A 27,537-nucleotide genomic window follows, 5' to 3' on the forward strand; every position below is an offset into this window, starting at 1 on the left:
CTGGTGTATTTCAGAACCATTGGCACAGGGCGTGGGGGAATCTGATCCCCGCACTTTGCAGTTTACCAACTGTTTGCACCTGTCATCTCCGTCTGGGCACTATTGATACTCTCACAATCAGGCTGTCAGGGTCTCAGCGCTCTGGGACAGTGCTTGCGAAGCTGCCCCAATCAAAGACATTGTTGCTGGAATGACCACCAGAGCTGCAGAAACACCACAGCACCGTTCCGCGGTCAAGCAGGAGGGCTGGGCCTGCAGGTCTGCCATCCAGAGGGGAACCTTCCTGCTGTAGAGCCCCATAGCACCTGCTCCCCTCTGCCGAGAGGGTCCCACGAGGAAGGGACAGCAATGGCCACTTGATGTGGGTGTTGTGGCATCATGATGTCCTGCTTGTACAGTTGCGGAAGGCGTTGTGTATGCTTAACCCTGGTCCTCCCCCATCCATTGTCAGCTCCCACTCCCAGTGCTACATGCATGGACTAATTTGCATGTATTAAACAATCAGGGGGCTCAAGATTAGGGGAAATGACTGTGATTAGAGGCGCGGCATACACAGTCATTAAGAATGTGGGCCTCCGAGTCGGCCTGCCAGGTTCATGTCCCTGCTGCCCAACTTGCTAGACCATGTGTGACCTTGAAGGTGCCTGGTCTATACAGTGGGGTAATAGCAGCATGCTCCTGCAGGTGCTGCGAGGGTTAACTGAGGCGTCCCACATCAGCAGTGGCATCTGAGGCTGTGTGTGCCAAACACATCATCAAATATTACTTGGCAGAAACAAATCTCCCTTGGGCAGAGAGAGCTCTTCTGAAAATATATCCCCCAAAATAAAGGCAAGTATTTTGGGTTCCTGATTAAAGAACTTCATTCAGCTCCTGTCTTTTCAGGAGCCTTTATTCAAAATTACAAATTTTAGATAAAATGTGGGTTTTCACCCCTCAGATGTCCAAAGGGCTTAAAATAAAACTGCATACAAAACCCATTATGAGTCTTTAAAAAAAACAAACCTCTGAATTATTTTTTCCTCTTAAAAAAACTTGCCAGAGTCGGTTTCCTTTTGGAACCAAGTTCACATCGTAGATGCCAGATTTCAGTCTTCATGCCAGGCAGAATGGCTAAGCTGTGATTTTTTTTTTTTTTTTTTTTTGGCCTTCCAGACACACAGGCTTGTGAGGACCTGAGCCAGGACCTTGGTCTCGGCTGCAGGACAGTGAAGTCCATACTGTTTTCTACAACTAGAAAGATGCAAAAAAGCTGAGCACGTTTGTAGCAGGAAGCATCTCCTTAGCTACACTCTTCGAATGGGTGTCACTGCCCTACGGCAGCTTGCAGGCTCACGTCCCAGGGCAGGGATGTAGTGGTGCCTTCTCTGTTGGGAGAATCTTGCAGCTACTGGTTTACTCACAACAACTGGGGCTGGGCGAGGTGGGAGCCAGGAATTCCATCCAGGTCTCCCACATGAGTGACAGCAGCCCAGACAGTACGACCATCATCCACTGCCTCCCCAGCCACATTGACAGGGAGCTGAATCAGAAACCAGTCAAGACACAAACTGCTGCTTTGCTGTGGGATGCTGATTTTGTGGGCGGAGGCTTAACCCACTGTGCCACAGCACAATGGTCAGGGGTTGTTTTTTGTTTGTTTTCCCTGAAGATATCTAAGATTTACAGCAATAGTGTTCAGATGGGTGTGTCTGTGACCTTATATAGTCACCTGTGCTTGGAAGAACACTACGCAGCTCTCATGGACCTGTGAGGCGGCCCTGCAGGGCTGTGTCTCACCATCACGGAGCTACTGGCTGAAACATCCCAAGTGCCAGGGCAGCTACTGCTGTCGCTCAGCAGGTTGCCCTTGTGTGTGCTCCAGGCCTGTTTCCCTGTCCGAAGGGCCACAGCACCGTCGGAGCCTCAGTGCCTCATGCCTAGAACCCATTTGCTCATTTAACACAGGCGGGGGCGGGGGGGAACGCCTCTTCCTGGTCGCCGTGCTTCTGTCCAGTGGCAAGGGGTCAGGCGTTACCAGGGGAGGGAGTCCCTGGGCACAGCGATTTGCCACTGTAGAGGGAGTGGTGCAACCACAGCTGGCAGCAGCTGGGCTGGGGCATGCGTGATGTACCGCTGATCCCCCGTCGGGCGGGCAGCTGGGACTGGGCTCTGGACGTGGGTCAGGAAGGCAGGGTACAGAGCCGAGCCGAGGCTCTTGGTGGCCGAAGGTGACACCTCTGCCAAGTCCTGTCTCGGGTCCATTAGCTGAGTGGATATTTGAGCCCAGTTGCTTTCAGTGAGGTCATGAGCTTGCCTGAGCTGTCAGTGGGGTGCTGTGAAGGCTGGTGGGGCCCCCAGGGCTGCGCAGGAGGCGCGGTCAACCAGAGACCCCATCCTTTCTTCCTTCCTTGTAAGGGCCACTGCCAGGATGCTGGTGGGGCAGCTGACCCCGGACTTACACCCCATTGTGATTTTCAAGGATGAGGCTGAAAAATGAGAAGGAAGTTGTGTGCTGTGTTAATCACCTGAGACTGTTAGCCAGTTATTAGGGAAAGGAAGTGAGAGAAAGGCTGTTGCGGGTCCCCTTTATTTGATTGGTTTCACCTCTAGGGCATCCCAGAGAGCCGGAAACCACTTTGCAGACACACTGACTTTTTCACGAGGAACTGAAGGAAACTGTGCAGCAGCCAGGTTGTGTCCTTGGCCTTCTGAGGGGTGGGGTGGGGTGGGGTGGGGGTGTGTGGTGCTTTTCAGACTTCTGGGCACCTACAGTAATGACACCTGAGTTGGACTTGGGCCCCGAGAGATGAGCACAGCTCTGCTGGCCTGTTAAAATTTAATCTTATCTCAAGTGTTAGTAACGCAGGGTTGATTATTAACTGAAAAAGTTATTATGGATCTGCATGCCATGGTGTTAACTCTGACAGCCCCGGACTAATAATTAGACTTCATTAGGACCAACTGGTTTGACAAGAACAAAAGAAAACAGTTGTTAAACTACATACACACTCGCGCACACACATGTCTTAGTCGAAGTTCAAGACTTCGAGGCCACAGGGAGAGTCGCCCAGCTGCCCTTTGGAGGAAGACAGGAACTGCTTCCCAAATCCTCCTTCCATTTTCCCCTTCCCGTAGAAACAGCGCTTGCCCAAAGTTCTTAAGTGAGTAATGTTTCCCTCCACGTGGTGGGGAAGCCTGCCTGTTTTCCCCAAACCAAGCCTCAGGAGGAGTTTCTAACAAGCAAGCGCCAAATGTGCTTGTTTGATTTGGCAATGGCTGCCTTTTGGCCAGTCCAGTCCTTCCTTATCCAACATCACAGAGCGTCCAGCACTATCCGCTTTCTCGGGCAGCGGTGTCTGCTAACTTTGTTATGATCACTGTTATTTTAGTTCCGAGGAAAACATGTTTGGTGTCAGGTGTGACTGTGAAGAATTAACCTCCGAGGTGATATTCTTGCAGTAGGAGTTTAAAGTAACTGATAAACACATCTTCATGTTTTCACACTCCAGGGATTCTGGGCCAGCCACATCTTTTTCAGTTCTTATTGCATTGTCCATATAATCAAATAAAATATCTGCTCTAATGCAATATCAGCATCGCAGATTTAATAATACAGAACTTGGGGAATGTGAAATTTACTTTTCTCTGGATAACAGCTTCGCACTCATGCCACGTGTGATATATACTCGCGCTGCGCCCTCAGCGTCATAAGTAGGTCAGGGAGTTGATGGGACGTGGAGGTGTTGTGTTGCTGGGAGAGAACCGCGTCATACGTCTCATGTATTTTTCAAGAGGCTGCATCTTCTAGCAAGGCAGCAGGTGCAGCCCGAGGCAGATAGCGCCACCAGGGTGTGCCTGTACGATAGCATCACTAGGGCCAGATAGCACCGAGGCATTTGCAAAAGCAGGTCGGTGGCAGGTCAGGCAGAGTGTCCTCCCACTAGTAATGGGCTAGGTCAGTCAATTTAAGTCTTTTTGGGAAATGGAAACTTAGCTTCTATTGCATTTTCTTATCGTAAGTTTCCCCTTTGTTTATTAGTCTTATTACCTGTGTCACCATTGGTCTTTATTCTGTGAATAGGGCTTGTGTGTGGGGTTATTCAGTTGAAAATCCACTTCTTTACCAGGTGGTCTTTGTGGGTTTGTCAGTTTTTGCGAGTTTGTGTGGACAGTTAGTAGGCAAATGGCATGAAAGTGATGGAGCCCCAGGTGCTGGGGAAGATCGGGGAGCCTGTGGGAATCAGGGAGGACCTCCCAGAGGAGGTGAGGCTTGGAGGGGAGGAGTTCACAGGGTAGAAAAGCACCCGGAAGCAGTACAGAGGATGGAAAGTAGCAAAGAGAAGGCAGAAGACAAACACACACCGAGGCAGAAGCCAGCCTTCCGGTCCCCTTACCCTTCCAGTCCCACCACACGATGCCAAACTCAGCCTGGATATTCATCCCTGACCCCCAGGACTGGGGCTGCTCACCTGACTGCCAGGTGACGCGATTCCAGAGCCTTGCCAGATGGCACTTGTCAGTTGCCCCTCAACTGTTGCTGTTCGCAGTGCCCGGGAGAGCACCTCGCTCACGGATACAACCATCGCTCCCTTTCCAGTGCTGGAAATGCAGGGAAGCCAAGGCCGCCTTGGTCTCAGGTGTGTGATGTCACTGGAAGGGGCTCAGAGCCACCGGGAGACCCTAACAGCTGAAATGGCGGCTGAGCGCCGGCCAAGGAAGGCACCTTCTCAGAGTGACAAGCAGAAGGTAGGTAGCTGCAAGGCCAGGGGACTGGAGGCCGCGATGCAAGGCATGGCGAGGAAGCACCGCTGGAGGCAAAGGCTGATGGGGAGGAGGTGGAAGTGTGCTGTCCATCACAGTGGGAAAACAAATGCAAAAGGGCAGAAGGCCAAGGGTGAGGAAGAACCCCTTTCTGAAACCAGTTCCTGGGGGCCAGGAGCTTGAGGTGCTGTGCCCACTGGAGGGACAGAGGGCACCGGCACCCCACCAATGGAGAGGACATGTTGGGGAGCCCCTGGGATATAAGGGCCATGAAAGCAGCAACTGCCCAGACACATGACAGGTGCTCAGTAAAGCCTTTCTTAACCAACCCCTCCTCCTGTCACTCTGTCTACTAAGTGCTTGGAGTACGGTTAAGGAGAGGACAGAGTTTTACAGGAAGTTGTGGAGATCGGCAAGTGCACGCACTCGGTGGAGAAGCAAGCATGGCAAAGGTGACAGGTGGAGAGAACGGCCCAGCTCTCTATCCCCACGAGTGTTGCTTGTACGGGTCAGGGAATGCTTTCCTTATGGCTGAAACAGCAGCGAGACGAAGCCGAGAACCTCTAACCCCACGGGAGGCAGCTTCCAGCAGGGGTGTGTGAGCCCATGCTGTGCGTGCGTTCTAGAGCAGGGTAAGAACCTGCGGAAGTAAACAGCGCTGTGGAGAGGTGTCTTTAACCCTCCCTGTGGCGCTGGCTGCTGGGGACGCTCTAATTACCGTCATGTGTCTGGCAGCTGCTCTGAGTTTCCCAAAGGCCTGACAGCTGCCCTCTTGATATGTATGTGTTTCTTACCGGGGAGTCCAGGATTCACCACTCCGAGCTTGTAATGAGGAGAGGGAGACAGCACACACAACCCAAGGAGCAGTCCGAATGGGCCATTGCCAGAGAGGCACATCACGTGTTCTGTGCCACTTTAATGGGGAAACAGCTCGTTGGTGGGGTCACTTTCCCTTCAGCGGAGATAATTAAGTCTCAGCTGACACCAGTGTCCAGCTACTTATGATATATAGTCAGTTACTAACAATGCAGCAATCAGTAATCAAAATTTATATTTCCCAGGTTACCGGGGCATGGGAGGAAGAGAAAGGCGGTTTTGATAAGGCTGGGAGATGGACTTCTGCGCACAGGCTTCACGTGGTCGCATCTGGGTGGGTTAATTAGGTCTGTCTAGTTTCAACCCTGTCACAGTGGGAACCTGCTATTGTCTGTTTACAGTAGGAGTTTGCAAGCCTTGGGCTGGAAACGGAGTTTTATGCGTGGCTCCATGTCATTTTTTTAATGGATTAAATTCTATTTTGTGGGTGGATTTCCGTGAGGGTAGGTTGGTGTGAAAGAAATGCAGATATTTTTAAAGCTACGCCAGGCAGCTGGCACAGGCACCAGTCTGTGAGTCATGACTGATTGAAAGGGAAGGGATCCAGGCCATCGTTTGGATGCCCCTTGTACTGGGGTCTGAAATCCCCCAGCTGGGCCATACCTTGGAGTTTCCAAGCCCCAACCACACCTCCAAGTCACAGTTCCAGTGACCAGGCAAGTCTGGGTGCTGGTGTGGGTGGTTAAAGACAGAGGAGCCGGGACAGGTGGAGGATGAGAGTGGGGGGACCTGCTGCCAGGTAAGGCTGAAATCAGAATGAGGAACTTTCATGTCCACGAGAGAACTTAAGTCACAGGAGGAGCATGGTGGGACCCTGTGGGTGACAGGGGCGGGGCACCAAGAAAGGGGGAGGAACCAGCTCTACCCCCTTCAGAGAGGCAGGTCACCTACCACAAAGGCTGCGAGGATGAGGGGTCTCCTTGCTCTGCTGGCCAGGGCGGTCTCCACCTGCCAGGTGCAGTTGTTCTAAAGTGACCATCCCAGTGGAGGGCACTCACCTTGGTGGGTGCTTCCAGAGCAGGGCAAGGGTCCCCGTGCGCATGCGCCGAGAAGTACAGGAACCAAGGAGGTGTCTGACTGGAGCTCATTTGAGTGTTGGAGTTCTGGTGTTTCCCCACTCCCCACCCCCGCACCAGATTCCAGAACATTCCACTGGCAATATGTATGCTGCCCCCCAGATGACAAGACCCTGAGAAAAACTGCTGGTTTGGCTGACATTGGCCAGGCCTAAGTTCCAGGTTTGCCTCTGCAGACAGATTTTTCAAAAATGAGCAGCATGTGTAGGAGAAAGAGATTCGAGACAATATCGGAGTGTGGGACACAGGATTACCCTCCCACCCCTGCGCTCGTTTCTGCTTCTCAGACATGAGGACCCGAGTATTCCTGACAGCAAGAAACCATCAGTCAAGCTCCACCTGCATTTCAGTTTTCATTCACAAAAACAGCCTCTGACAATGACTACAGGATGCAACACACCAATCTTGGAAAATACTCAGAGCTCCTTGAGTCAGAATCGTTAACACTTAGCAAGTCCCTTCCCATGTTGCTGGTGCATGCTGTTTCTAAGGTGGACTTTGCAGACATGTCCCCAGCAAGGGGTCTTTGCTGCCCAGGTTTTTCTCAGGAACAAAAATGAGCTCCCCCTTGCCCCCCAGACGCCCTAGACCTTCCCCCACGTCATATGGCTCGGACGTCCATGTGGGTGGCTCCCTCTGGCTAGAGCTGTGTCTCCCAGCCTTCCTCCAGATGGCCCTGCTCAAGGATCTCATATTTCCCTGGGAAATAAAACCTCGACAGGGCTGAGATGAAGAGGAACAGGACTCGCAAGGCTGAGCGTGCAAGGCTGGAGGCTAAGAGGGTCCCGACCCTGGCGCCATCCCCACCCGTGTCTTGTGTGTTGCCAGCGACACATCCACCCTCTCAGGCCCCTGGGGGGCACTAAGCTGAGCATGTAGATGTACGCCCCAGAACCCCTACCCCGAGACATCTGTCTTCTCTCCAGCTGGCCAGCCCAGCTGGTACGGTGTCACGCCCCGATTCTGAGTCACTGGGAAAGGATGGGGGAGAGCGCAGTGAAGTCATCTCCTGGAGGCTGATCGTCACTGGCAGTGCAGACTTAGACCCGAGCCGAGGGCTGGCCTTCCCAGGGACCCACCCAGCCAGGGCTCAGACTCCGGCACCTCCATGGACAGAAGAGGAATGGGGCGTGGGTGGGTGCTGGCTGGACACCCTCTCCTCGCTCATGCAGCCTGGCAGTGTGCCAACACCCCATACAGACCAATGGGATCCTGGGAACCTGGCTGAGCAGGGCTTGGCCAAGGCCAGAGAACTTCACTTGTCTGTTGCTTCCAGCCCATTGTTTCAACACCACGTGTGCCAGCAGCTGCCAGCAAGTTTGCATGCACGCAGGGTCTTGCTGCGCCATCTGTGACTTCCTGCTCCAAACAGTCCAGACGGGAGGAGGAGGGGCTTGCCAGGACACCCCAGGGGATGCTCAACGTGGGTGGTGGCTGCATTAGGGTGACCAGTCTGCGTTCTGTGTTCCTGGAACTGCTAAAATGTTCTGCTGCACTTGGGCAGAAATCCTGTCTTCCTAAAGTTCCCACCCTCTGGGTTTGGTGGTTCTGCCCCCACACAGCTGGCTCCTGGTTTTTTGTTGATTGCTCACGCTGAGTTGTCTCTGATGGTCTTTCATTGATTCTCCACTGAGAACCTGTTAGAAGTTTCTGGCGCACAGGATTTTTGTTCTAGAACCTGGAGATTCAGCAAGTATGCACTGCACGCATGAAGCCCCCATTTTCTCTAGAGAGAAGGGATCCCTGCAGACACCAGGCGCACAAATGTGGAAATGTCAGCTGGGGACAGACCCAGGGCCGACACCCAGAATGAAATGATAGGGTGTCAGGGAGAGATGGCCAGCTCATTTATTTCACAGGAGTGGGGGAACATCAGCCATCCAGCCCTGCGAGACGACCATGGCAGGACCTAAAATCGTGAAACCTGTTGCCAGCTAAATTTTTCAGTCCATAGTTTTGTGTGACCTGTGAAATCTAAATGGCCCTTCGCAGAAAACGCATTCCTCCCTAGCCCACGTCATAGGGAGAGACGTGTTAGCTGTCCTGAATAAGATGGCCTAGGTGTAGAGCTTGGGTGTTAGAGCAAAGCATAGCCGAGGGCAGAGAGAGGGGGAGAGCTCTCTTCCGTCACCTTGGTCACTCTGCAGATGCCCACAAGACCCAGGGCTGACCTAAGGGGAAGGCAGGCAGGAGGAGCCTGAAACTCCATCATGATCTCCTAGGTCAGCGTCAGGGACCCAGGAACTGCCATCCTCTGCTCCTCCCGGGTGTGTTTGCAGGAAGCTGGATGAGAAGTGGAGCGGACAGACAGAACTCCACTGGCACTCCTGGAGTGCAGTGCAGATAGCCCAAGCAGCTGCTTCACCTGCTTCCTCCATGGCTTTAGGAATGCCAGTCTCTCTGTGCATCCCCATGGCTGTGTCCTGTCCACGGCATTGCTCAGACCCACATGCCCCGCCCTGACTGGTGAAAGCCTGGCCAGCCCAGCGGCAAGGACATCAGTCGCTTTCCAAGCCTGCTTTCCAAGCGTGCGGGGCCTTCCTTCCCTTCCGCAGCCAGCCTGTGTGCAGGGACCCTCATGTCGAGCTGGGGTCTCGGCCTGTCTGCTCTCTCTGCTGTCCCAGCCTCAACACTGTAATTCAGTTTCTGCCCGTCACACACAAACTTATTAGATAATTTCATTCCCCCTGCCTGGTTCTGGTCTCTCTGGCAGCAATTGTAATTACAACGATTGCTGTGCTATTAATTATCAGGATTGTGTTTTTTTTTTTTTCTAAACTTGTGGGTTAATTGGCAATATCCACTTGCTGTCTTCCCTCCAGGTGATTTGGACTGCAGTAATTAACCTCGCGTCCAGGTTCGCTGGCGTTAACCATTTGCCTCCATTTTACCTCCGGATTCACCCACCCGTGTGCCTGAAGCCAGCATCCCCACCCTGGAGGCAGCCAGAGCGGGGCGCACAGAGAGGCGGGCCAGATGGCACATCTCCCGCACGGGGCTCTCTAGCAATCTAGCTCCTAGTGCACTGGCCGCTCAGAGTCAGAGACAAGTTGTCCAGAGTGCAGGCAGAGCCAGTCGTGTAATGAACAAGAGGGCGGAGGCTGCTAGGGACCAAACTTGGGCATTCGCTGGGGACAGATGAGCGGTAGTCACCATTCCCTTAGACAAGCGACAACCCCCAGGGCTGAGGGGGGACCAGCCGGGGGGGGTCAGTTTCCAGGGCTTGTCATGCTGTTTGCAGATACAAAATTGTGTACTGGATTTCCCAAAGCAACTGGCTTCATCCAGGTTAGACCAGGGAAAAACAAGCCTGATGTAGACGTCAGGCAGAGGAGCGCGGAGGCCCCTGTGGGCCCAGCCACTGTGCCTCGCTGCCCTGGCCACGGTCCATTCCCCTCTGACCTACAGGACAGGTCTCTTAGTGGTTTGTGGGTGGTGACTCTGCAGGCAACTATGTGTCTGGTCCTTCAGCAAATCCATCTTTCTGAAATTGAGTTTGTTGGCCTTTAAGGACGCGCGTTTGCAGATAACCGTGGGTGAGGGAGGTGGGATTTCCTGGTGACCGACAGAGGCCTGGGCCAGTGGCGTCACACGGATCGCCAGCACTGGGAGATTCCCCAGCTGTTTTGCTTCAAGTAACCCAGGCCAGGCCAGCGAAGCCAAGGACAGGACACGGGTCTCAGAAAACAGTTGGCGAGGTCTTCCAGCTCCAGTGTGGGCACACAGGAACGTAGAGTAAACTTGGTTTTTTTGTTTGTTTGTTTTGTTTTGTTTTTTAATGAATTTCCTAAAGAACATGGGAGAGTAGGTGCCTCCACCTCCGGTTGGTCCTGGCCATTGTATGTGCTCATGTAAGGACAGAGGGGCCGCTCCCTGTACCTGGTGTGGCTTCCTCACCAGTAAGTGCCAGTCAGTGATGCCCAGCTTTCTGTGGAGCCACTCCTCAAACAATATTTTTCTCCTTGTGTATCATCAGAGGCTGGTAGTAAAATACACTTTTTGGCTAAATGTTAGGGCTCAGTTAAAACAGAATATCAAAGGAAAATGCATTATATGGGAAAAAAAAAACCCTATGCATAGATTTTAGAAAACAATTGCGCCAGAATAAATTTATCTTTCTGTTTTCCACGAACTTGTTAAAGTTCCCATCCTACGAGAAAAGATAGTGTGTGGAACCGGACACACTCATGCAAGTTCACGGATCTGTGGGGTTTGGTGAGAGCTGGAGTCTTGGGTGGCACTGTTTGGGGCCTAAGGACGGCAATGCCTACTGGCTGCCAGTCCCTCCTTGTCCCTGTCTTCTCCAGCAGCCCCAGGCGTGTGGGAGCTGGAGGGTCCGGCTGGTGCCAGCAGTGGAGAGAAGCTAGGAGAATTGGCTAGGGCGACAATCCCTGTCCAAGGCCATGACTGCATTGGTTCATATCTGCTCAGGATTTTGACAAAGGTGTTTGGGAAAGCCCTGTCTTTTTAAGGCCTCTGTGCAGCATCTGAGTGCCCAGGAAAGGCGACCTGGGTTTGTACTGGTGCCGCTGCCCTTTGCATCAGGGTTACAATGTTACACATGTAACAGAAAGTCAGGAAGACAACTAGCCAACCCCCCCTTCATCGGATCAATAGCCTTGTTCGGAACTTCTGTCTCTGCACTTTCCCCTACCACCCTCGTTATACTCTCAGCTGCAGCACTTTAGCTCTGACTTGAGATGAAATGAAAAAAAAAAAATCCAACCATTAGACAGTCATTTAAAATTCCTTAAGCAGAAGGTGAAATGGTCCCATTGGAGTCTCTGAAATTCAGTGAGCATGGAGTTGCCCTTCTCAGGACAGCTGCCTTGAGCTGGCCTGCCTGCCCCTCTTCCTGTAAATTATGGTGCACCTGCCAAGAGGTGCGCGTGTGCATACACACATGCAACCAAAGCCAGGAGCCAGGAACTCTGTCTGGGTCTCCCACATCCGTGATAGGAGCCCAAGTACTTAGACCATCATTCCTCCCTCCTGGGGTGCATTAGCATGAAGCTGGATTAGAAATAGAGCAGCCAAGACTTGGACTCTGTTATGAGATGCCCGGCACCCCGAGCAGCAGATTAACCCACAGTGTCACAACACTTATCCCTACAGCTGATGCCAATTTAGATTTTTCAAGACAGTGAGCTGGAGGGATAAAGACGGGAATGTCAGGCAGCCTCTGCATGTGACAAAGCAGTGACACTAGCCACCTCTTTGTCCAGCTTAGAACTGGGGCCACAGTGGGGCCCCGGCCGTCCACCCTGCTGGCATGTCTGCTCGCACTCTGCCAACTGTGCACGCCATAACGACTGCAGCTGGCTGACAGCTACCCAGGTAAGGGTTTGTGTTGCTGCACACGGCCATTGGCACAGACACGCTGAAGGCCCCTGGGGTGTCTGGCCCCGTGCTCTGCCAGCCAAGAAGAGAGAGTCAAGACGGGCTGCATGCCCTGGGCATAGAACTTCTGTTTCGACCCAGAGCATCTGACCCAGCTGCCCAGCCTGACTGCTTTCCTGCTGCCATTCAGGATGCCCCAGTGGCTGTCCCGTGCCCACTTCCAGATCATGGCACAGCTGAGCATCCTGGGAGTTTCCCGCGGTCACAGGTCTGCATGCCCTCCCTCTAGCAGGACAGCGTGAACTGTTGATTGATGACCCTGACCATTTCCCAATGTGCCAGTGGAAAATGTATTTGTGAAAGTGAATTACCAAGATGTATGCTCGTAAATGTCTTTACTTGTTTAAAATCAAAGAAACAAAAAATAAAACAACAACAAAAAAAACATGTCAGTCCCATCATTCTGTGTCTCAAGGCCGCACTCAGAGTTAATATCCAAGATGCTGTATATCTGCAAATTTCATCACATACAGTATTTTTCACATCATGACCACTTCCTATGACGATGTCCGTCAGAGGCCAGTGTTGTGGAAGATGCTGCCATGTGTACCCGATGAGGCATGAGTTGTGCCAAAGCTGCCGTGCACCTGTGCTGAGGTCTTGCTTACTCTGTGTGCCCAGGTCCCAGCAACTGGGTCCATTCATAAGTGGACACACACCAGGTCCCCTGAGGATAACCACAGCACCTTTCACCAAACAGCAGCGGTGATGACCACTGCCTGGGGACCCAGAGCCTGCAGGAGGGAAGGCAATGGGGTTCATGGATGGAAAGTGTTTTTAACCAAAGACAGCCAGTGTCCTGTTTTGTCAGCCCTGCTCAGCTCTAGTGTGGCCACGTGGGACCGTGGACAGCAAAGCTATGTCCACATTTGTGCCTTTTTTATTTTAAGAAGCCAGCAATGTGGAGCTTGTGTTAAATCTTGCATTCTACCCCTGAATGTTGCGAATACCATGTTTCTTCTCAGGGAGTTAGCTTTGGCCAAGTACTACTTGTATATGATCTTCAGTAGAATTTCACACAGCAGGATTTGGGGGAGGAATTGGGCAGAGAATCGGGGTTCATGTCAGGGTGACACCTGAGGGTTTCTAGGACTGGGGACACTAATGTGGTTTCCTGCTGCCTGAGCCCTTCTGAAATCAACCTCATGGATTAGAAGTGCGATGTGACCATTGGTGGCATCCTTTCACTACTTCCTGTGCCACCTGCTTCGCTGGCACGAGGATCTGCTGTGTGACCCGAATCTGCCTCACAGAGGATTCCATTATTTTTAAAAAACCACCACCAGTGTGAACGCCATCACAGCACCTGCAGACAGGTCACCTTGGCATGCCTTTGTTGGGCCCAAGCCCTGGACTACCTGGTGCTTTGCTGGCCAATTTGCATTCTGCGCAGTTCTATTCATTCATGGCAGCCAAGAGTCACAACACCACTTGTGCACTGCAGCTCTGTTATTCAATTTAGTCTTAAAAGCTGTCGGGAAAAATTACAGTAAGGATTTTTGTCTGGGCTCAGAGTGTGTAGACAGTCAAACACAAATTAATTTTAGATGACTCTAAATAGAAGAAGTAAGTTCACCAAGCAGCTGCCTGTTAAAATTCAGAGTGTGCTCAAGATTTTCCATGAATTTTATGCACCGGACAGAGTAGGACTTTTACAGAAATTGTGTATTTTTTAATACATTTGTTTATTTTTATTGGAAAGGCAGAGTTACAGGGAGAAAAAGGAGAGACAGGGAGGGAGAGATATCTTCCATCTGCTGGTTCATTCCTTAAATGGCTGCAGTGCCTGGAGCTGAGCCAGTCCAAAGCCAGGAGCCAGGAGCCAGGGTTTTTTTCTGAATCTCCCTCATGGGTGCAGGGATCTAAGAACCGGAGCCATCCTCTGCTGCTTTCCCAGCCTGTAAGCAGGGAGCTGGATTGGAGATGGAGCACCTGGGATAGGAACCAGTGCCCATATGGATGCCAGTGCTACAGTCAAAACTTAGCCTGCAGTGGAATGACACCAGCCCCACGATGGTGTATTTTCCTAAGAACTGCGGAAGGCTGAGGCAATCAGATGGAAATTTCACAACCTTCTGCAGTACAGTTCTGCTGAGCATCCCTCGTATTGTCTTGGCTTACCTTGTTTTATGAATAGCTGCTTACCTCTAAGTCAGACTTAGTCTGTGCATGCAACCACAGACAGGCAAGTCTACAAGTGCTGGCAGATACCTATAAATAACTCTATGTGGGCAGCGCTTCCCAAAGTCTTGAAAATTACTTAAACAAGCTCAAAAATCACAGCAGCCCAGCTAGCTCAAGATGTTCAGAACCCAGTGGAAAGTTCTCCCTTGTGTTTGCTGGATTGGGCTGCCAGTGTGTACTGCTGTGGTCCTGGGTTGCAGACACGGCTCATGTTCTGCTGGATGGGGCCTGGCAGCATCAGTGACCTGGGATCCCTGCACACAGTCATCAGCTCAACAAGCAAGTATGCTGTCTCCATGCTGACAGGGGACGCGCTGAATAGGAACAGAATGACACCTCCGAATTGCAGCTGACTTACCGAGCGTCCATGTGTCCTGCCCAGACACTCCCCCACTGTGATGTCCAAGTTAACACCTGATGAGATGGCAGAAAGGCACGTGAACCAGCTAGGATTACTAGCAGAGAGCCTTCCTGTAAAGCTGGAGATACTGAAGTGACACACCTCGGCCAGGAACCCCAGGCAGAGAAGCACTCTTTTGCGGAACAGGTTGCTTCTGCATGCATGGCTCTTCCCACCAGAGCTCTTTCAGGTGAGGTGGCAAGAATTTTAATCAGGGACCGGAAAACAGCAGATCTGTGCCTTGCAGGATGTTCAGATGAAGATGCAAGTGGCTGTGGAAGGACATGCAGCTATACATGTATGTACATTTCCAAAGATTTCACAACGAATGACAACGGGGCCCGGCACAATGGCTCAGTGGTTAAATCCTCGCCTTGCACACACCAGGATCCTTTATGGGCGCCAGTCCATGCCCCAGCTGCTCCGCTTCCCATCCAGCTCCCTGCTTGTGGCCTGGGAAAGCAGTCGAAGATGGTCCAAGTACTTGGGACCCTACACCCCCATGGGAGACCCAGAAGAAGCTCTTGGCTCCTGACTCCTGGCTTCAGGTCAGCTCAGCTACAGCCCTTGTATCCACTTAGGGAGTGAACCAGCAGACAGAAGATGTTTCTCTCTTCTCTCTGTAAATTTGCCTTGCAATAAAAATAAATAAATCTTAAAAAGAATGAGAATCATGCTTTTGAGTTTGGGTTCTTATTCCATGCCAGGCTGTCCCTCTGGGTCCCTGGGTACCGCGGTCCCCTGCCCTGCAACTCTGGGTCCATATTGCTGCATCCTCACCTGCTTATTTAGGCCCATGGCATGGGCATGTGTCTTTTCTGCAGCTAGTGAGCTGGAGCAAGAACATGCAAAGCACACGGGAGCATCCCATGGCACAGTTCCTTGGGGTTCAGACTCCAGCTCAGGGACAACTGCCCCCCCCAAAGGAAGAGGTGGCAGCTTTGCGCCATCTGCGAGTTTGTGTTACTGTCTGTGGCAATGGGCTGCCTTGTGACCGAGTCATCACTTCCAGCACTTCCAGTGTAATGTGAATCTTGCCGTCAGAGATGGAGAGATGGAATTGTTCAGGCTTTGCTCTCAACCCTTCTCCCTCTTTGATTTTCAAAATAATGCAAATTAATTAATGTGCACTTTTCAATGGAAGAAATGATGAAGAACCAGCTGTGGCTGTGAAATTAGAAGTTGCAATGTGGCATGCGGGACTTTATTAGTGCTTTTCTTGGCAGGCAGAAAAGAGACAGAGGTATCTGATAAGAGACGGTGTTCCAAAAGGCGTCAGTTAGCAGTTTGTTTGCCAAATTAACTTTCAAAGACAGCTGGATCACAAGGTCTGACATTTCTACACACAAATCTTCAATGATTGATGGACTGCTGTAAACCAGCTTTGCTGGGAAAAGATAATCTTTGGCAGTCTGCTTCAAAGGCGACTCCTGGAAAGATGAAAAGATAGCGCCCTTTGCATTAGTTTTGCAGAGTACCGTGCATGTGGAAGACACCCAGCAGTCCTGTGTTGACTGTACAGAGTCGTTTCTCGTATCTGGCAGCTGCACATGGGATGGTTTTGTTTCCAATGTGGATAGGGACTTTGCTACGCAGAGCATCTGTAAAGACCTACAGATGAGCAGAAGTGTGAATTGGCCATTTTACTCACTAATGTCTCATGGCAAGGTAGTGGGCCGAAATGGGGAGAGATAGGACCTTTTCTAAAGCAGCAAATCTGGAAAGATCCATTTATTTCTTCTGGAATACAGATGGTGTGATTTTACTTCCAGAAACCAAGGGGTGAGACACCTCAGTGAACAGGTGAAGGTAGCACTGGTGGAGATGAACAAACAGGGCCAATGGCACACACACACCTGCGAGGGGCGGGTTTGAACTCTGTAAAGCTGCCAAGAAACAGAATTTATCCTCATCCGAAAATGACCGCTGCTCTGCTCCCCACAGTTTCCAAGTCTGTCTGCTCTTGTAACGAGCACCACCCCCCATTCACTCTATAAAGGAAAGGAGACCTTTTACACAGCCCTGGTCACGGGCAATGGGAGGGCTTGGGTGATGCATCAGATTAGGGTGGAGGTGACAGTGGCTCACGAGGGACAGGCCCAACCTGCACTGGGCACTCCTGCACCTGCCAAGCCTTTATTCATGTGGGCGGAGCCTCTCTTAGGCCCCACCTCCCAGCACTGTTGGCAACGGAGATTCAGTTTCCCACCCAGGAATTTGGGAAATAAACCACGGCACCTGCCTACCAGGGGCCTCAAGTGGGCTCAGGACAACGGGACAGAGGCTCTGGAGGGGGTGGAGCTTGGCCAATGAGTGCCTGGAAAGGGAGGGTGCGGCGGGTCACAGAGAGGGCTCCTTGGATGGACAAGGCAGAGGCCCTGACGTCTGGGTGTGGGTGAAGCTGGCGTGCAGAGCAACCAGATCCCGCCTTTGCTTTCTGGCAGGGTGAAGTAGAGAAGTCCACTCTGCCCGCGGAGCTACTATGAGGTTAGAAGCCCTGCTGCTCTGTTTCACACTGCTGCACTTGGCGGGCGCCGGCTTCCCAGAAGACTCTGAGCCAATCAGTATCTCGCATGGCAACTGTGAGTACTCTGCCCCCGCCCCTCCACCCTGTGACATTCCATTCTGTAGGAGACAGAAAAACAGACTTTCCGGGTCATTTGATCCTGGGTAGTGTAACCTCAGTGGAGGTTGCAGATGCAGAACCCACCGTCAGATGCTATTTGGGGGACACAGTTGTAGGGATCAGAGAATCCTCTGTGCCCCCAAGCTCCAGTCAGGACCTTACCATGCTCAGTGCCACAGCCACCTTGTGGGAGCGCACTGGCCCCGTTTGGCAATGGCCAGTCTCCCATGACTCCTGATGTACTCAATACCTGAGGGGTTTGCAAGCTAGGACAAGCGGAGCATGATGAGACGACTCTAGGGGGCCTTAGAGAATTGCCATTCCTTCAGAGTTAGTGGTGTCCTTGCTACATGTGAAGGCAGAGTGACCTAGAGTTTGCAGGGACCTGTATTAGTTCTTTGGCCTTTGTGTTGCCATCGGGGATAACAGAGACCAACGGACTAGGGGTTGGGAGCTTAGGGAGGGAAGTCCTGCTGGTGTGGTGAATGGAACATCCAACTCACTGTACGCCTCTCCCCTGATTACAGTTATCTGATCGAAGGAAAGGGGAGAGAGTCCCCAAACTGTCCAGCGCAATGACCCAAAACTCAGACACCGAAGGGTCCACGTGGGCTCTGTGACATTCCCCCGGGACCCTCAGCAGGTCCCTCAGCTGCACACTGGAGGGCAGGGGGAGGCGAAAACAGAGGCCAGGGGGCACAGGCCCAGACCATAATGGAGTGAAGCAAGTGACTCCTGACCCACATTTGTTTTCTGAATGAAGACAGGTGCCACCGTGGGCGGGGTGTGGACACAGCAGGGATTTAAAGCATAGCACCCCTATATGAGTTCCTGAGTGGCTTCCCAGGCCCCAGTCACAGCCCTCACCCCTCCCGGTGCAACTCTGCTTCCTAAGTTTGAGTCTCCTCTCTGTGTCAGAGGATGGCCAGGGCTCCGCAGAGCGTAGGTTAAAGGTAGAGACATGTCGGCGTGTTCTAAAGGTCATAGGTTACTCCACATGGTCCACTCTTAGTCAAAGAGTTGGAGCAAAGGAGAAAATCACTGCCCTGAAACTCCTACATTGGCTCTCCAAGCCAGGGAACATTCCAGATCGCCTGACTGGCTACACTCAGTTTGACCCTGGCCTGTCAAAGCCCGTGTTTCTACGAGCTGGGCCAATGGCTTCCCTCTGGAGTGAGCTTCCCACAGTTCCTCGAATGCCAGCCAGCCTGGCCCAGCGGCCTTCAATAGCTGACCATTCCCGCGGGATGCCCGTGGAGACGGCGTTTTTCTCCTGGCTCCTGGACGCCAGCTCTCGCCTCCAGACCTCCTTGCCTTTGTACTGATTGATGGGAAGGCTGCTTTGAAATAGTTTGGTCCCGAGACAAGGTCTTTGGCAGGCTGCCCCCCACCCCCAGGCTTAGCACTGCATAGGAGATGAAAAGAAAGCTGGGCAAGAAAAAGAACACCTTCGTGCTGGCAAGGCGGGCCCCAGCAAGGGGTGCGAGCCAGGAGGCTGTGGCGCTTCGGTCCGGGCCTCTCAGTAACGGGCAGTGCACCAGTACCCAGTGGCTCGCTGGAGACCGAGGTGGCGGCCAGGGGCACGTGCGACGCGGCTTTGTGTGGCAAGCCCTGCCCCTGCCTTCCTTGTCTGACCAGCTTCTCCTCTTTGCGCAGATACAAAACAGTACCCGGTGTTTGTGGGCCACAAGCCAGGACGGAACAGCACACAGAGACACAAACTGGACATCCAGATGGTCATGGTCTTGAACAGAACCCTCTACATTGCTGCCAGGTAAGCCACGGCCAGGCCCCAGAGGCCCGCGTGGGGCCAGCTCCGCTTCCTCTCCCAGACCCCGAGGTCCCCAAACACCGGATCGGAGGTCACTTGTACCTTGTCAAGCCACAGCTTTCAAGATTGTCTCGGTCTGTTTAACTTTCTATGAATTTAGAAAAAAAATAATGACCGCATGTTTCAGAGCTTAGAGGCAACTATTCCACTGTTAATTATGAACATACGGGCAAATATTTATTCAGTTACCCAATAGGGTGATTCACTCTTTGACACTCACTTGTTAAATTAAGTTGAACATGAAAACATGAAGGACAAACGCATGTAGGTGTGTAAATTAAACATAGACTGTTTCAAAGAAGGCCATGTCACCCCCAACAAGGCCCAATAGGGCGAATCTTTACTATAGATATAGATATAGATATAGATATAGAATTTTTTTTTCAGGTTTGCTTCTAATTCTGACCTTTGTTTAGCTGGACTCTAACTTCTTGGTGACCTTGGTGTCCTCTGCCAAATAAGAGGTGACTTTTAGAAAGCCGCCCTTCATTACACTGCCCCACTTTGCAGTAGAAGCACTACACTGGGAAGAATCCAAGTGAGCAGGGTTGGGAACATGTGTGGAGTTCCACTGTGGTCCCTCCTGGGCCTGCACTGATGTGCGTGTCTGGCCATGGGCACAGATACAGCAGGTGAAACAGAGTACTCGACTGTCTTTAACGTGAGAGTTTTTTCTGCTGTGTTAGGTGGGAAGCCACTGGCTGGCTGAAGGAGGCCCCAGAGCACCCCATACTCAGTCACGGCGGCGAGCCAGGCCAAAACACACTTTTTCCAAATGTTTAGCTTTGTAAATACTTGTACTAGTTGCATGTGCTGACTACGTATGTGCTGTGCAGGTTGCAGACAGAACTGTCAGTTTTAGCACTCCAACTCATTCAATCCTAGAAACAGCCCTTGGAGAATGAGCTCTTATCACCCTCAGGTATTAGAGGAACCCAAGGGAGGGAGAAGGGGGTGGTGACTGGGCTCAATGGGGCCATACAGCCACTCTGTCCTGGCACAGTCCCCGAAGGCGGACATCCCAGTGGCGACTTGCTTGGACAGCATTGGCTCCTCTAACTATCACTAGCCCCTGATTCTGGCTGCTGGAGAGCAACTGCAGCCAGGTGCTGTGAAGACAGACATGTGACCAGGAGCCAACTCATGTGGGACCAAGCCTGTGTCATCTTAGCTCCCTACTACCAGGAAAGAAAACAAGAAGCAACAGAATGGAATGCATTTCTAAAAATAAACGTTGGAAAGACTCATCTGCCACAAAAGGCCTGGTTGACCATCGTGGTCTCCATGCATACCCGTCAGCCATCTGTGTTCCCCATGTCTATGCTTCCTTCCTCTCTGCATGTCACATCACCCCACTACTCTGGGGATCCTGGCTGCAAGAGACAAGGTTGCTGCGAACTCCAAGCCGTGTCAGCACAGTGCAGTGGAAGAGGAGGTCCTGGGATCCTATCCTGGGTTTATGTTCTGGGAATTGATTCAGGAAGGGCAGCCGCAGATCCGGGATGGACACATTGGCCATTGGGGGTGACCCCGAACCTGATCTGTGGTTCCACAGAAAGTGCTGTCTGTGCTTGCTGGGGCCATGGGAACTCTTAGATGTTGAAAAAGATTGCCACTGCCCCAAGAGATTTCATTCATACTATTCTGTTTTCAGAAGGCTTCCTAGTTCTTCCTGGACAATTGATGTCAACAATTGCTAGCCAAGTCCCATGCAGAAGCGGGGGGAACTGAGTGAGGCTGGGGGCAGGAATCTCTTTCAATTCTACTTTATTATTATCCCCTTGGTGAATTCTCCTTTTTTTTTTTTTAGTAATCTCTCAACCGCTCATTAACATATACAAGCCATGCCAAAAGTGGGCGGGGATTGGGATCCAGAGTTTTCTGAGGAGTTGCCAGTGCATGTTAATCAGCTGTTAATTTAGAATTCCTATATTCAGCTCCCACTTCAGTTTTGGAGGCTAGGCTGGCAGGGCCAAGAGTGGCCCAGTCTCAGAGTCACTGGCAATTCCACTGCTATAAAGCTCCTGACCACAGTGGCCTCATAAAGTCAAACACATAATAAACCATGCAATCAAAACCACCTTGAAATTAAAGGGCAACTTTGCCCCAGCACTCTATGGAAGTTTGCAGAAACTTCCCAAGTCAGCATTCCACCCACACAGGCCTCCTCATTCTCCCACTCACCACCCATTCCATACGTGCGTGTGTACACACACACACGTGTGCACACACACATGTGTGTGCATTCTCACAGCTCCAGAGGCAGGATAGGGGTCCGGAGGATAGGGGTCCTGCCCTCTCTCTGCATTTCATGGATAAGAGGAGAGCCTGGTTTTAATCTCTAGGCTTCTCCAGTGGCTCTCCCCAAAAGCAGTAGCAAACAGACTTCCCCCAGGGACTCTGAGAAGTCTCAGACGAGGAGCTAGCGCAGCAGAGCAGGGAAACAATCCCTTCCTTTCTTCCTTCTCTTTGCAGCCCTCCTCCAACTTCCCCACTAGCCCCCTGTTCCTTTCAAGTCATGAGGGGCCTGGAGGTCTTGGTTTAAAGCTGTGGATAATTTTCCAGCCCCAGGACTTCCTGAATTTTAGAAAAAGTCAATGTTATTTCAAGGGAAAATGAGCTGTTTTGCTTAGCCTTGCCAGCCGCCACCTCCTCCATCGAGTGCAGTTCTTTTCTTGGCTTGCTTCTGAATTCCAGACAAAAGCGCTCTTGTTCTCGGCTCACACAGAAGGGGAGGTTTAAATATAGCCCCACACCTGAGCTGCTGAGGCCTTCTCTCCCCTCGCACGGAGAGCTCGGCAGCCAGTTGCAAAGAGGACCAAGTTCCCAGAGACGCAGGGAGGCGCGCTGCAGCAGGAGACGCCCAGCTCCACTCCAGCACCCCTCAGCCTCTTTTCCAGCCTCGGGAATGAATATTACCTTCATCATCTTGCCTCACCTTGGCCCAGTGAGCCACACTGATGTGTCTCCTTAAGACAGGGTGGGGGAGGGAGGCCAGCTTTGGACAGGGTTGGGCATCGGGATGTAGGCTCGAAGATCCCGAAAGGGTGTGTGGACCGCAGGTGTTCAGTCGAGTTGCTCAAGTGCAGATCAAGGTTTTCGTGAGATGCTGGACGCCAGATTGATGGCAGGCTGACCGAGCCAGTGCTGTGACTGGAGGCGGCCCTCGCAGGCTGGGCTCCTCTCCTGTTCTGGTGTGTTGGTGTTGTGGTTTATTTTCACTTGTGGGTATGGGCTTAGTGGCCTTGGGTGACAGAAAAGGGATCTTCTGACACTTGTGTCTGACCCTTTGTTCATTCTCCTTTGTCTGTAGGGACCATATTTATACTGTTGATATAGACACGTCACACACAGAAGAAATTTACTGTAGCAAAGTAAGTCATTAAAAACTTGCTTTTGTTTTTTCTTTCCCTGGGGTATGCATTGTGCTGTGAGGGACGAAGCTGCTGTTTGGAACACCACATCAAGTACCTGCTCCTTTCCAGGCCTGCCAGTGTGCCCGGGAGGCAGCAGGGCATGGCCCGACTGCTTGGGCCCCTGCCACCGTGGGGGAGACCCAGATGAAGCTTGTGGCTCCTGGATTCAACCTACCTAGCCCAGGCACTTAGGCCACTGTCTCCCCTGCTCCCTGCCCCATTACTTGGCCTTTAAAAAAAAGTTAAAAACTGTCTTTCCAAAGTGAAGACTTTTTAGGATAATCTTTTTTTTTTTAATTGTGTTAAGATTTATTTATTTATTATTTTTTAGATAAACATTATGAAAACTTTAATTGTTTTTCTATGGTCATTTAATGAATGGAAAATGCCAGCTTTCTGATAATCATTTCAATATATAAATGTAAATTTACCATATGTAAAATTTACAATATGTAAATGTAATAATTTTTTAATTAATTATGTTGCATTATGTGACACAGTTTCATAGGCTCTGGGATTCCCCCAACTGCTTCCCATGCCCTCCCTGCATGGTGGATTCCTCCACCTTGTTACAGTATTACAGTTCAAATTCAGTCAAGATTCTTCCTTTGCAAACATAGACCAAGCATAGAGTCCAGCATCTTATTGTCCAGATAAATCCAACGGTTTCTTGGGGAGACCATCTCTGGTCTGAAGTCAGAGCTAGGATAAGCTTAAAGAAAATGAAATTGCTGTTAATCATTTGGAAATAGCAACCCATGTTTTGTGAAATCCTAATTGGAGGGTAGGTTCGGGTTTAGCACACATTCAGAAATAGCTCTAGATAGAGTTTGGAGGTTTTTGGTCATTTCTAAATTCATCTAATAAGTTATTGTCCTGTTCTAGGGAAATACCAGTTTTCATAACTAAAAATTCTGGCCCACAGATATCTCAGTGTTGAAGTTCTCTGTAATATTAAGCTTGATTGGACTGTTGTGGTCTCAGGAATTTCATCATTATCCTTTTGAGACAGACCAAAATCATAAGCTTGGTGTCCTTGTAACTCCACATGGTGATATTTCGGTTCATAAAAGCTGTGCCATGGAAGTGGAAGATCGGCCCACGGAGTTTCATGAACAAGTTTAACCTGAATTAGATCTTTGTTCTCCAAAAGTGAATGTGCCCTTTATGTGGGAGAAAATGACTTCCATATTTCAAGGGGAAAGCCCTTCTTAACAAAAATTGATTTATCATCTGAAAGGCGAGGGCAGGAACACGTTCAGGATCAGAGTAAGGCTGATTTCGCAAGTGCATCTGGCCATGTTGTGTGACATTTCTGTGGGGTTCCTGGCCTTTTCCTGGATGTCACAGAGAAGACCTTTTTGCAGTTACACGACTAGTTGGGGGTTCAGATTTGAAGCCGCGTTTCCATCTCTTATCTGGTGCTGTTCTGGTGAATTCATCATGGAGAAGGGGTACAGAAAGCTTCCTATAAATATGTTCAGTCTCCCATCTCCCCCAGGGAACTCTTATTTCTAAATCCAAATCTGCTGACCCCTGAGCTCTAATTGATTTCTTTCTTGATCCCTGCAGAAACTGACATGGAAATCTAGACAGGCTGATGTTGACACATGCAGAATGAAGGGGAAACATAAGGTTGGCAATCCGCCTTTATTCCTCAGCGGCCGGTTGGGTGCAGGTGCTGGGTGGTGCCTGGGGACTAATGGCATCGGATGGTGCCAATTTTTCTCCCCTGAGCCACCACTTTTCCCACCAACTTCCTGCCTTGTGCACTGCTCAGAAGCCCCAGGCTTGGGGGTAGTTGGGCAGACACCCCGTCTTCCCAGCACTTGGCTCACTCAGCCACCTCATAGCCCACATTCAACGGGAATCTGCCAGAAGCTTTTAAAAGGCTGTGCGCACACACTGGGTTTTGTATCTGGGGTCCTATAACAGCTTCACCCAACAGCCCTAGATGCGAGCCAGTGCCCCCAGCTTGCCTTCTCTTTGGAGTGTCAAGTCGCCGTCTGCTGCACTCCAGACCTTTGCCTCATTCCCCGCCCTGTGGGTCCCGACCCTGGGCCCCCTGTGTTGGACCCTTACTCTGGGCAGACCTCACTCGACACAGGATGGGTGTCCGTCCTGTCAATGGGCTCTGCACAACAGCTGGGATTATTTTCTAGGACGAGTGTCACAACTTTATCAAAGTCCTGCTGCGGAAGAACGATGACACGCTGTTCGTGTGCGGGACAAACGCCTTCAACCCTTCCTGCAGAAACTACAAGGTAGACGCTGCGTTTGGCTGTGGGAGCCCTGCGGCTGCGAGGGCCTCCCACTCACCCACACTCCCTCCTCCACCTGATGCCTTGCTCGGCGGGGGCCAGCCCGGGCGCCCTGCTAGCTTCCTGTTTGGACAGGGCTGATTGACGAGTCTCTGAAGAGCCACCCAGCACAATCCACTTCTCTAAGACCCTACTCTTCATTGTTCCCAGACTGACTGACTGCGCTCGTGGGAATGCCGTGTGCGTTCCCTCACTGCCTCCCCTCCCCATCTCCCCTCTGAGCACACACTGCTGTGGCAAGTGAGCTCTATTCTGCATGGTATCTCTGATGCCTGCCCTTGGAAACCAGAGCCTCCTCCAGGCAGCACTGCAGAGGTCTAGGAAGTGTAATTCCAGGGAACACTTGGCTTTCTTGAATGGGGTCTCACCTTTGTTGACCTTGATGCAAGAGAAAGAGGAAAAAACCAGCTCTCAGAGAATTAGCTGACACAGCTGGTCCTGCTGCAGTCACCAGAGATGTGGCAAGAAGGCAGGCCCCCCAGTGCAGGAGCCAGGTTGGCAGTGATCCTGGCCCCCCACCTGCGAGCAGCACTCTGGGCCCTTACCCCCTGACCAGTCTCTACCTTAGGAAACTCAGACTGAGTGTCCACAGCGGCCAGACACACTAGGGCCCTCCACCTTGGGAAGCCAAGGGTTGCGTGGCCGCTACAGCAGAAGTGTGATGAGGCATGAGGCTGGCCTGGAGCAGGGGGATGCTCCTCAAGGGTGTGGATAACCCCCACACGTACACATATGACTACCTGCTGTCCTTGTCCCCTGGCCCGATGGGAAGCCCAGGTCTTCACAGAAGACAAGGTCTCCCATCAGGTGCTTAACGTTTATGGACAAAATAGAGAAGGCTTATCATAAACCAAAGACCAGCTTTTTCCACCAACCCAGGGTCTGTGTGTTTATGTAGAGGCTGGCCAGTCAGCACCTTACACCATCCCCCACTCTGTGTCCTGTCACCCTGGGACCCTACTGAAGACTGAGCAGGGTGCACAGACACCCACTCTGGAAGGCTGCTATGTGCCACTATGCTACAGGGGCAATGCCACTACCGCTCCTGGTGACTGTCATTCCTGCCAAGATGAAAGTGGGTCCCAGACCCCTGAGAAGACACAGATGGAGTATGGCTCACACTCAGCTCCCGTCCCCACGCTCTGTACCCGATGACAGCCCTGTCCATTATTCAGAGAAGTGGTTGGGATGCAGGGTAACATGGCTTTGCCAATGACGCAGGACTTAAGATACCTGGGTGTAGCAGGGGTGGTGGCCTCTCTCTCTCTTTTCCTAGGATATTTTATCAACAGACCAGGGCCAAAGGCTCACAGCTTAAACCATCCTCATTCACTAACAAAGCCCAATGTGCCCAACAGGTAGGAGGCAGAAGTGGGACCACAACCAATTGTCCATCTCTGCCTCTGCACCCTGCCTTGCCTTGTACTGTTTTCATAGTAGGATGCATGCATGAGAAAGACTGTAAACCCACACGTCATTGGGGAACAATTCAGGCAATTTCCAGTTGTGTGATGCCCACACCCCAGATGAGCTTGGTTCAAGACCCACCGCTCCACTTTCCATCTAACTTCCCTAATGTGCTGCACAAGCAGTGCCAGATGGCCCAAGAGCTTAGCGCGCTGCCACCACGGGGGAGACCGGTTCTAGACCATTCTGCCAGAGTCGACTGTGGTGGAGACGAGTCATGCAGGTGACCACATTTCAGGCTGTCCTGCTGGAGAACTTTGGTCTGGGACCTTGACTTTGAGAGCCAGTTTCCTCCCTGAAAGCCGGTACACTCTGGCCATGTCAAGGGCGATGGCTTCTCTTGGTGTGGGTCAACAAGTCCTCTTGTCTCACACAGATGGACACCTTGGAACCATTCGGGGATGAATTTAGTGGGATGGCCCGGTGTCCATATGATGCGAAGCATGCCAACGTCGCCCTGTTCGCAGGTAACTGCCCAATGTCTCCTCACTGTGTGTAGGTGCGCATACATGTTCAGCCTGTGGCCGGGGGTGTGCTGTGCAGGAGTCACAGAGCCACCATGGTGTTTGATCCTAACGGATCCTAACGGATCGCGGGCACCATGGGAAATGGGGCTGTACATGGTGTTTGCTGTGCTTGTCACTGCAGTCCTGGCTGTTGGCTATCTTCAGCTTCGGATGGCAAAAACCACGAAGCAGGGTGTCAGCGAGATACGGTTCATCTGGTGATCCCACGTCAAGTGGTCGGAATATGGGCTGACAATCTCCCCCGTGGCCCTGGCCTGCGCCCCGTCCCTAAGCAGGAGAGCAGGCTGTGGACATCTTCGCTCCCCTCCCTCCCCACCTTGCTCACTCACTCTCTCTCTCTCTCTCTCTCTCTCTCCCCCCTCCAAGATGGGAAACTGTACTCGGCCACTGTGACGGACTTCCTCGCTATTGACGCAGTCATCTACCGGAGCCTGGGAGACAGCCCCACCCTGCGGACCGTCAAACATGATTCCAAATGGCTAAAAGGCAAGTGGGAGTGGAGGCGTGCATCCTTGGGGGGTGCACTGCGGCTTGGTTATAGTGATGGCGCCCATAGACAGGTGACAGCTGCACCTTTGGTCCCAACTAGTCAGGGTGCCTCCCTCCCACCCCATGACCTCGCACTGTGAGCCCAGAGTCCCACAAGGGAGGACAGGAGGAAACGACAAGG

At 51.7% G+C, this 27,537-nt stretch overlaps 1 protein-coding gene across 1 annotated transcript in view; it reads left to right on the top strand.

The window, feature by feature from the left end:
- SEMA6A (semaphorin 6A) overlaps positions 1-27,537 on the top strand; it is a 91,102-nt gene that overhangs the window by 32,514 nt on the left and 31,051 nt on the right. The window contains exons 2-8 of the mRNA XM_058677263.1: positions 17,124-17,261; positions 18,962-19,079; positions 22,450-22,510; positions 24,125-24,187; positions 24,715-24,816; positions 26,717-26,807; positions 27,234-27,353. Of these exons, the coding sequence (XP_058533246.1) occupies positions 17,162-17,261; positions 18,962-19,079; positions 22,450-22,510; positions 24,125-24,187; positions 24,715-24,816; positions 26,717-26,807; positions 27,234-27,353 (655 nt within the window). The 5' untranslated portion in view covers positions 17,124-17,161. The remainder of the gene's footprint in view (positions 1-17,123; positions 17,262-18,961; positions 19,080-22,449; positions 22,511-24,124; positions 24,188-24,714; positions 24,817-26,716; positions 26,808-27,233; positions 27,354-27,537) is intronic.

This window comes from Ochotona princeps, chromosome 19 (genome assembly GCF_030435755.1).
Source record: "Ochotona princeps isolate mOchPri1 chromosome 19, mOchPri1.hap1, whole genome shotgun sequence".
Classification (NCBI taxonomy): domain Eukaryota; kingdom Metazoa; phylum Chordata; class Mammalia; order Lagomorpha; family Ochotonidae; genus Ochotona; species Ochotona princeps.